At 50.3% G+C, this 10,545-nt stretch overlaps 1 protein-coding gene across 2 annotated transcripts in view; it reads left to right on the top strand.

Annotated features, from left to right (window-relative positions):
• Nucleotides 1-317: 317 nt before the first annotated feature.
• Nucleotides 318-10,545, top strand: part of ATG4B (autophagy related 4B cysteine peptidase) — a 20,121-nt gene continuing 9,893 nt past the window's right edge. For both annotated transcript variants that reach the window (XM_035334355.1, XM_035334354.1), the window contains exons 1-7: nt 318-425; nt 3,791-3,889; nt 4,406-4,477; nt 7,113-7,211; nt 8,044-8,145; nt 8,904-8,976; nt 10,012-10,091. In XM_035334355.1, coding sequence (XP_035190246.1) covers nt 416-425; nt 3,791-3,889; nt 4,406-4,477; nt 7,113-7,211; nt 8,044-8,145; nt 8,904-8,976; nt 10,012-10,091 — 535 coding nt within the window. In that variant the 5' untranslated portion in view covers nt 318-415. The remainder of the gene's footprint in view (nt 426-3,790; nt 3,890-4,405; nt 4,478-7,112; nt 7,212-8,043; nt 8,146-8,903; nt 8,977-10,011; nt 10,092-10,545) is intronic.

Here is a 10,545-nt window from a genome sequence, read left to right as displayed (position 1 = left end):
GCGGAGCTCAGCGGGTTCCGTACGACAAGATGGGCGCGCCCGCAGCCCGGAGTTCCTCCGGGAGCGCTCGTGGCAGGCAGCTCCCTCACGCGCCGCGCAGCGCCAGCAGATCGCCCGGGCGGCGCAACGCAACATATCGCCGCCCCGGTTTCTCCACAGCCCCGGCCTCGCCGCCGCCCCATCGCCTCTCCCCGCTCCGCGGCGGCCTTCCGTACGACAAAATGGCGGCCCCCACGCACGGAGGAAGCGCCTCGGCGCAGCCAAACCTTCCGACCCGCGGCGGCAGCCAACCGCCGCCCGGGCCGGCGGCGAGCGGCTCTCCGATTGGACGCGCGGCGGCAGCGGGTTCGGCTGCGCCGGGGCGGATGTGTCGGCGGGGCCGGCAGCGGACGCAGCCCTCGGCGGGGCCGCCGCCATGGACGCAGGTGGGTGCCCGCGGCCCGGCCCGGCGACGGCAGCGGAGCCGCGGCTCTCTCAGACGGGGCAGGCCCCGGTGCGGACCCCCGGAGCCCCTCGGTGCCGTGCGGCCGCGCGGGGCTCCGGGGGTCGCCGCTCTGCGGGGGGAGGTGCCGCGGAGCCCGGTCTCCCCCCGGTGCGGCGGGTAGAAGCCTCATTTCTGCGGGTTTTTACCCAAAGGAGGGAAACTGACGTGGGGTGCGGTGCGGGCCGGGCGGGGGGGGGGGGGGGGGAGCAGGGGGGTCGGCGGCGGCGGGGCGCGACGAGCACCGGGAGCAGCGCTCGGTGCTTTTGGAGCCATCCGAGGCTCTGCCTCCTTTTGTCTCCCGCAGCCGGCAGAGCACCGAGCGGCTCCCGGCTGGGCGAAGCCCGGCGTGTGCGGAGCGGGGCCCGGCTTCTGCCGGGGCTGCGTGGGCCGGGCGGGGTGCCCCGGGGGGGTCCCGGCGTGCCCACGGGGCTGCAGCGCGCACGGCGGGCCCCGGGCGGCCGCGAGGGGAGCTGCCTTCCCGGGGGGTGCTCCGCGGGGCCCGGGGCTCTGCCCCTCTTCCCCCTCCCGCCCTTCTTACCGGCAGCAGGCGTGCGCCAGGCCAGGCCGAGCCGGGCTGGTCGCTGCGCCCGGGGGTTTTCCGCGGGCCGCTCGGCGGTCAGCCTTGAAAGCACAGCGAGAGCTCCTGCAAGGTGAAGGCCGGGAGCGTTGCCCGAGGAAATGTGCTGATCTCACCTGGCTTCTGCCGCCGGGAGACGGAGCGTCCTCAGGAGGGAGACGTCCTCAGGAGGGTTTCTGCTCGGGGGTTCCGCATTTCTTGATGCTCAGCCCCGTTGGTCCCAGCTGCGAGGGAGGAGAAAGGCCCCCGCGCGAGCTGTGGGCCTCGTTGTGCCCCTGCACTGCTTTGGTCCCGCTGAAGTACGTAGCTCACCTGGGCAGCAGCACCACGGGTGTAATTCTGAAACAGCCCCAGAGCCTGTGCGGATGGGTGCTCGTGAGGGGGACGCGCAGGTGCTGGCTCCAGCCTGCTGGGGGTTCGTTGCTCCCATTATCAAGTCCTTAGTGCCAGCCAGGAGCAACCTTGAAGTTTCCTCCCTGTGAAGGTGAAATCTTAACTCCTGTGTTTAAGTCATGCCCTCTCAGATGGCGGCAAGTGTTTAATTCAGAGCAAAACAACTGTAGGCACGGATGTCTGACTGCGTGTTCCGGGACCTGCAGAGCCTGGTGCCAGGCGTTCGGCTGCGGGACTGCGGGTTTGGGGCTCTCCTCCTCAGCCTGCGGTGTCGTGGCGCCTGCGGTTCGCGCGCCCCGGATGCGCGCTGCTCCAGCAGGCAGCCTGGGAGCCCCTCGGGCCTTTGCTGGTCCCTTCCTCTGGTAGCTTTGGTGGAAGGGGAGAGTCCAGCAGGTCCTTGCTGAGAAGCTGCCGGCCGCGGATCACACGCCTGCGAAGGACCTGGGGGAGTTGCAGAGGTTGGCTGTGATGTTTGGGGATGTGAGGAAGTGTTACTAGGAAGGAAAAGGAGGATGGTGGGCAGTCTGATAGCTTCTGTAGTGTCCTTTTATCCATCTCAAGCTACTTGAGGCTCTTTTGACAGAGATGGATTCACAGCAGGTTTGTGAACTGATAAAATAGACTACAAAATATTCCTTTGAGCTTTGAAACCTGAGAACTTGTTTTTAAGTTGACCAGTGATAAGTTTTTTGTTTTTAATACCAACTACTGGCTGCTTTTGAGCTGCCAGAATAAACTGTACCGTCTCATCCGAAGCAGATCTTGCACTGATGTCTTGCTGTTGCTTCTTCGTTTCCTCTGCCGTTTGGACTTGGACTTGCAGATCCAAGAGCCCAGAGGCAGAAGGCTGACGAGGTACCTTCGGGAACCAGAAAGTCTCGTGTAGCTTGTTTGCCCCAGCACAGGTAGAGCATCCTAGGTGCCTGCAAAGAGGAGGAGCAGAGTGTCGTGGTGACTTTCTGGAGGTACCACTTACTAAATGCAAACCAGCCAGGTTGTTATTTACTGCTGCTCCGGATGATGACTTTTGGAAGGCCAAGAGAGGAATGATGGAGAGAGAGAGAGAGAGAGAGACTCATCTTCTGCGTGCATCTTCTGCTTGGGAGCTCGGTGGCATCTGGTGCGAGGGCAGCCCCGGAGAGGCGCAGCAGCTGGACCCGATGGGATGCCAGCAGCGAGGCGTGTGCCGCAGAGGGTGCGGGGCTGTGTTGAAGATGGGGTCGAGAGGAACTTGTGGTGTGTCGTCTGTCACCCTGTTTTAAACTTTGGTCAGATCATCCCAGGTTTGATTGCGTTTGGCGTTAGAGATGCTTTCAACAGCTGCTTTAACAGAACAGCCTGGCTTAGCTCTGCTTTAAATTTAACACACAGCTTATTTAAGAAATGACTCGTACAAAACGAGATGCAATTATTAACTTTCAAAATGTTTTAAAACCAACCTCACTTACACATTCACCCCTTTAAAGTCCCTTATTTCCAAACACAGACCTCGTGGAGCCCAGCACATCCAGCCCTCCCTCTCCCCCTTCCATTTCTTGTATCTTTTGCACGAAGGCTTGAGCTGCTCTGATCCAAGGGCATTGCAGAGCAGCCTGTGCTGTGGAGCTGCTCCGTAGTGGAGCCATCAGTGCTGAGCGGTGGGATAAGAAGAGGCAGGTATTCAGGCGCTGAAGGCAGCAGGTGAACCAGGCACAAGGTGTGCTCGGATTCCTGTGCACAGCTCTGTATTCCTCAGCTTTCAGCGTGACGCCTGTAAAGGCAGCACTTTGTCTTCTCAAGCTGCAGACTGGTTTTGGTGCAAGCGATGACTTGTCCTCAGTTCATGGCCTTGGAGGAGGGACTGACTTCAGGAGCAAGGTTTGGCTGGCTTTTTAATGCAATCCACGCTTTCCATGTTACACCACAAAAGCAGCGTTCTCTGGAAGAAGCTCCTCCATCGCCTCGTTCCTTGGCAAAGAGGGCCTCAGCGTTGTGTTGGTGTGTGTGGCGATAGCCGTGCTGGGAAGCAGCGTGCAGCTGCTGGCTGAAGTCCCCGGCGTTATCTTGACCCACTCAGTTGCCTGGGAGGCACCCGGGGCTGAACCAGCCTGGAGATTCCTCTGCTTCTCTGTTTGTGGAGCAGCCAGGCGAGAGCTGTGGGTGCGTTGGCTCCCTGGGCCTGTCAGAATGTTTGGATGTGGTGTTGAAAATGTTCTTGCCAGCTAGAGTCAGGCTTGTGGGTCGTGTAGGTTACGGGGTCACAGCAGCTCTGGCTCTACTGTACGGGTTAGGTACGATTTTTTTTAAATATCAAGGAAAAAAACAATCATACTCTTTTTTTTTCCTTTCTGTTGCAGCTACTCTTACCTACGACACTCTCAGATTTGAATATGAAGACTTCCCTGAGACCAAAGAGCCTGTGTGGATCCTCGGCCGGAAATACAGCGTTTTTACAGGTACTCTGCATGCACGCTGCAACTCGTTACGATGCTCTGGAGGGCTCTGTTAGTGTTGCATGTTGTTTTGTGAGCAGCGAGGTGACTCAAAACTCGTACGTGCACAGCAGAGTCTGTTCACTGTCAGAGCACGCGGACTGTAACCGCCGTGCTGCCTCCTGTTTGGCCATCGCTGCAGACTCTGGAATATTTCTGTGCAGAAAGTTGCCACTTCCCAGTTACTGGGACCTGTATGAGGCCAGGATGATTGAGGCAAGGGGATAGCTCGGGAGAAAGGCAAGAAAATGGCTTAATGCTTCATAGTTTACCTGTGGCCATGGTGTTTTGGGTTGGTTGCGGCTTTTTTAGAGGAAAAGGTTTCTTCTGCCCAGCAGAGCTTTCCTATTCCTCATCCAGATGTTGCCTGCCAGGGCCATCGGACTGCGTGAGGAGCAGGAGGCTGGGCAGGAGGTGGGGTTAGGCCTGTTTGGTGCTCTCTTTGTGCGTGCACGCCTTTCAATCTTGAAAAACTTTCAGAGAAAGAAGAGATCCTGTTGGATGTGACCTCTCGGCTTTGGTTCACCTACAGAAAGAACTTCCCTGCCATCGGTAAGTCTGAGCCTGTCCCGCCTGTAACAGCCTGACCCGCTGGGAGACTGCCGTGACTTCACGGGGGTTGGAGTGCTCTCCTGTGGGAGGTGAGCATAGGTCAGGAGGATGAGGCACAGAGCGTGCAGGGGATCTCGGGAGAGCTGGTTCCAAGAAGACATCTAAAAACCAGATTTGAATTGGCTGCTGCAAAAGCTCCATCAGAAAGTAACGGCTGTGTTCTGGGACTTCTCCGTAGCTGTTGGGAATTAAGGGTCTGGTGGCCTGGCCTGTGACGGGCAGAAGGTTGGCCTTGTGGAGGACACTAGTCTGAGACCTGGGACGTGTGTCAGTAGACCTGTGCACGTCACAGTTCTGCTGCTCTTTCCACCCATGCTACAGAAGTAAGAAGGCTTCCCTTTCTTTCTGGGATTATCACAGAGGAAATGTGTTAAGGATTGTGAGGTGATGAGGTGTCGGTGGGGAAGGCATAACAGACACCGTGGATAAACAATGAGAAGAACCAAATACTGGTTTGTTCACATCTTTTAGATGCGTGTACAGTTTTATAGTCTGGATGTTTGTTGTGAGTTTTTTGTCCCTTCCTAAAGGGGAAAGCCAGAGGCAGAATTCCTTCATGATCCCCCTTAGAACTTTAGCAACTATTTTGTTTTTCCCCATTGGGAGCAGAAAAGGTTCTGTCCCTTGGGGTTCTTACCTGTGATGTAAGTCCTGAAAGCTTGCTGTGTGCTTGGGCTGGGTTTTTGATTTGTTCTGAGGGTTTTTTTTTCCCACTGGAAGGGTGAGGAGAAAATAATTCTCTTTCTGACTGTTGACTATTTGAATTTGTTTCTGTCTGCTAACTCTCTCAAGTAATGAATGTGACCCTTGAATCAAAGGGCATTGGATGGATTGCCTTCGGGACTGAAAGCATTGGTATCTTTGTTTTATTTTATTTTATTGTGTGGAATGACATCAGTTGTGTTCTCAGTATGCAGATAGCTCAAAGCCTTCCCTGTCTCAGTTGCTCCAGGCAGCATGTTCGTTCTGTAAGCCGGTTTCAAAATTCAGAAAAGTCTCCTGTGCGAAGTGGTAAGACATAGGTGCTGTTAAAAACAGAAGTGGATTCAGAAGACGATCAATAACCCGGTGGCTTTTTTGTGGTTGTTGACAGCACGGGAAAAACATTGAACGCTTCTGGCATTACCAAAATAGCCATCAGTTCCTCTGCTGCAGGACTGGTCGCTGGGGTGACTTCTGACAGTAATGCAGGATTCAGGGAAGGATCTTTACTGCCATCAGTTTTGTAGAAAGACTTAATTTAATTCAGCAAGGCTTTCTGATAAAGAAGCTGGTTATCTCTACCTAATGAAAGCTCCTAACAGTCCCCGCAAGCATAAACGTCAATTTACTTCTGAGTATGGGAGTCGGCGATGCACTTTTTTTAATTGATAGGGTAGGCTTTTTCCTGATCTGAGGCGAGAACTCCTGCTCCTGCTGGGTAGGAGGGATAACGATAATCTGAAAAACGATACGAGAGTGAGTGTGCGAGGTGTATTTAGGAACCTCACAACATGACTGATTTTTGTACTTCGTGCTAATTAGGTCCTACAGGAGTCTAAGATGAAATAAGATTTAATGACGGTCTTAGAGAAAAGGTAGAGACACGAGACAGAAATTATCGCCCTCGTGTATCTGCTCTAGACTACGTCGAGTTTTTGTTTGCTTTTTAGTGCTTGAAGTGGATTTGCACGCAGGAACTGCAGTAACACTATGAGCATTTCCCAGTGAACTTGAAGCCAGGCTTCTTGGTTGCTGTTCCTTAAGACACTCAGCAGAGCTCTCTTTCAAAAGAAAGCAGCAATACAAAGAAACTTCTCCCAGCTGTGTGGAGGCGCAGCTGACTGCGTACTTGTAAGACAGCTCACTGGCTGTGGTCATGCTAAACATTTTTATCTGTGAAGCTCGTAAAAACAGCTGAAGCTTCAGAGAAGTGGCAGCTTCCTTTTGCAGTTCTGTCAGGGAGATGCTTCCAGCCTTAAGGTCTTTGTCTCAGTTTTTCTATTGCCAGCTGATATCCAGCTTATTCTCCTATATTATGTAGGATATGTTTTTTTTTTTTTTACTGTTGCTGGAGTTTTTTTGTTTTTTGGACCTAACTCCATGTTGTTCACTTTGGAATCCCATACAGTCATCGGCTGCTTGTGATGTGGGAATGCCTTGTGACTGATTCATTTTGCATAACGAGTTGCCTTCTCAAAATGAGCATTACAGCAGCAAGTGGTCTGTAACAAGATGTTTCTCTGCTTAGTAACTTCTCTGAATTAGGTTGGGAATCTGCAAGCGTGCTCAAGAACTGCTGTGCTCATGAGAAATTCAGCTGCCTGTCTAGCTGAGATGCTTGGATTTCCTTTTGATTTTTTTTCCCGTTATTAAAGATTTTAGTTTCTTTTTACGGGTTGCCATTAGGCTTGTCACCGATAAGTGAGTTTTTATTTCTCAGCCTTGGGTGTGTGAGCTAGCACAGTCCTTATTCCCTACCCGATGGTTTGGATAAACCTGCTGCCCGTGCAGGCTTACAGCACTTTCCTTTTTATCTCCCGCTTGGCAGTGTTGTTCCATTCATTACATATTTGCTTTCTGTCCTTGTTTACAGGAGGAACTGGTCCCACATCTGATACTGGTTGGGGCTGCATGTTGCGGTGTGGCCAGATGATCTTTGCTCAGGCCTTGGTCTGCAGGCATTTGGGAAGAGGTAAACCAGGACACTGCCCATACTGACATCCGCATGCTTCCCTAAGTGCAATACTTGTAAGGACAGCAGCTGGGAATTGCTGAGTGCTCTATAACGTTTCCTTGAATTTTCTTAAGTTCAGGGCTGTTGACTGAAAAGTCTGCTGGAAACTCTCCAGCAGGTTTCCTCCTGCAGCTGTCTGTGACTCCATGTAGATGAATGTGGTTGTTAAACCTTAAAGGAGAGCGCTGTCACGTGCTAGTTAAGTCCATGGACACCAAGCAAGTACCAGGGTTTTCTTGATTTTTTTTTTTTTAAATATACCTGAAGTTTAAAAAGTCCTACTCAGAACAGCAGGGTGACTGACTCGTTTATAGTTCAATTTTTAACTTGTTGAGAAGCCCTCTCTTTCTGAGTGTAGACTCCTGTCCCTGAATACTTCTCTTTGCATTGGATCCATACGTCGTCTGTAAACAACTGTATGGGAGTTATTGTTGCAGTTGTTGGTGGCCTTTGAATCTGTGGGAGTTTTTTTTAATGAGGTCACCTGGTTTTCCTCAGAATGCCTGTCCTCGAGAAATTGGTATCCTATTGCCCATCTATGGGATAGAGTTAGTGTTCTTGTTTTCTGTTTTATCATGGGTGATATGCTTTTGTTTCAGCTGTGAAAATGCTTGCTTTTCTGTTAAAATTGATGCTTCAGGGTTGGGGATGCCCCAGATGCTTAGTAATAAGATAGTGACATGAAAATCTGATCAGCAGTCGAGGCACAGGAAAGACAGCTTGTAGCTTGCAATGTCTGGTTGCTAATAACCATCACGTCCTGTTTCACGTATCTTCTTGTATGTCTTAGACTGGAGGTGGATAAAAGGGAAGAGGCAGATGGATAATTACTTCAATGTTCTTAATGCCTTCATTGACAAAAAAGACAGCTACTACTCCATTCACCAGATAGGTAAGAGTGCTGGGTGCCAGCAAGCACGGGGGAATGTTCTGTCTGGATTTCCCAAGAGCGTAGAACATCACTCCATGTTTGTTTTAGTACCTTAGGTGAAAAGCCTAGCAGGTTATTCTGATATGCTGTTTTTCTCGCGTGATCTGAAGCTACTACACTTTACTATGGATTATGATGGATTTTTCTCTTGACTCCATGAAGTCCTTCGTGTTTGTCTTCAGGCTTTAGGTTATATTCAGCACCACTTTCTGTATCCCGCTTAGCCAAGGTGAGAGGAAAGCATGTGGTTGCTGTTCTTGCCAAGACCTTGTAACATGAGCAGAATGCTGCATGAAGAAATTTTTGGAAGTAGCAAGGAAGGATCTCACTTTAATTGAAACTTCCTTCACAAAAAAAAAAAAAGGCTGCCTGTTCCAGTTTTTGCTTATAGGGTCTTAATGCTCCTGTAGCTTCAGTGAATGGAACTTCAGGTTACGGGGGTGTTCCTGATAATCTGACAAGAAATAACTATTTTCTGAGGTTACGCTGTCCTTTGGACCTCTGTATCATGTTTCTGAGAAAGGGTTTGCTTTACAGTCCTTGAGGATGTGCTTTTTTCTTCCATCAGCACTGTGATCCCACCCTTTTGTGGGGTTTCTGATGACTCAGGAATGTTTCCAAGTGATTTTTTTTCACTGTTGAATGTAAATCCTGATTAGGAAGGGGCATAGTGTAGGTGAAATTATATGCTAAATTCTTTTTCTTTTCTTGTGATGCAGCCCAGATGGGAGTTGGAGAGGGGAAATCCATAGGTCAATGGTATGGACCAAACACAGTCGCACAAGTGCTCAAGTAAGTGCTGGGTTTTTCCTGTATTTTTTCCAACCGAGCGGTGGGTTTGTGGTACCTCCTGCCTTACACACTTCTACCCACTGAATGAAGTGCAACTGCATGATTTAATTCTGTTACCAGGCGACTTGTTGAACCTTATTGACCTGATTGGTAGGAACTTCATAGAAGGACTCCTCTCAATCAGGATGAGAGAAACTGATTTCAAACTGAGGACAAGCCTGAAAATCTCTTTCCATGTTCCACAAGTAACATGTTTGCTGCTAGAACTGAGTGCAATACTCTTTGCAGCGGACCAGAAGCAGGTGTCAGAGTAGGTGATGATTGCTGTCGTTTGGATCTCTGCTGGCATGAGTTCCTTCTCAATGACATCAGTGTTGTCATTGTCCAAAAGCTGCCAAGAAGCCATCAAGTCACTCATGTGTTAGCAGAGGAAAGCAGAAGTATTTGCTGCCTGGGTTCTGTGGTGACAAGCAGAGGATCTGGACTGTCTTTAACTGGGACATGCTGTATTTTCAGAGAGATTTTTTTCAGAAATATTTTTTCTGTTGCCATTCTTTCCTTAATTCTTGAGTAGTTGAGCTGGGAGCCCCTTGGAATAGGCTGGGATTGCCTGAGAAGAAACTTTCCCAGGTCAGACCGTCTGCCCATTTAGCCTAGTATCTGCTGTAGGTGATGGGAAGATACGTAGGGAAAGTCTGAGTGACTTTTATTTTTAAATTAGCATTTAAGGAGGAAATTAAGTAACCCTCATTTTCTGATAACCAGCAGTTACAGAATTTGAGGTGGAGATTGTATCAAGGGTCTTGTATTTAGCACAAATTCCCAGTTGTGGTCCCATTTGTAATCTGTTTATTCTTCTGGTCTTAATAATTTGTGGCGATGAATTTTACAACTGTAAAAAGTGTTTTTTTAAAAAAGTACAGTATAATTGTTGAAAACCAATCTCTCCTAGTCCGATTTCTCTTCTTTAATACAACATTATCTTTGTCTTGTAGTTGTAACTAATCCTTCCTTACATTTTTTCCCCCTCTATAGAAAACTTGCCACTTTTGATACGTGGAGTTCACTGGCAGTGCACATAGCCATGGACAACACTGTAGTAATGGAAGAAATCAGTAAGTATCACGTGCAGGTAGAGTGAGATGTATCCCTCAGCAGCGAGAAGCCAGAAAAGAACTGGAAAGCATGCAGTTTCGCAACATTGCAAGCATGCAGTAAATGTTCTTTCTGTCTTAAAGCTGTGGCCGAGTGTGCTAAACTCAGATGAGAATTGCTGTTGTAGGGCAAGGAAGCCCCCTTACTTGATTTTTATTTCGTCTGATAAAGCCTCTGACTTGGCAGTGTGGCCTCTGGATCTGGAAAGAAGGACTAACCCTTCAGGCAATAGGTGGGAGCTGCTGGGAAGGTAGTGTCAAACCTGTTTACGGCCACAGGTAGCACGCAATAAATGGCTGCTGCTTGTCCCATCTAACGGTGTAGGAATGTCTCCGCTATTAGGCGGAGTGAGATAACCAGAACAGATCTCTGACCAGGAAAAGGTACAAAACTGGGGGGGGGGGGGGGGGGGGG

Source organism: Oxyura jamaicensis, chromosome 9, assembly GCF_011077185.1.
Source record: "Oxyura jamaicensis isolate SHBP4307 breed ruddy duck chromosome 9, BPBGC_Ojam_1.0, whole genome shotgun sequence".
Lineage (NCBI taxonomy): Eukaryota > Metazoa > Chordata > Aves > Anseriformes > Anatidae > Oxyura > Oxyura jamaicensis.
The sequence above is the reverse complement of the archived record's forward strand: the minus strand, read 5'-3'. Positions and strand labels throughout refer to the sequence as shown.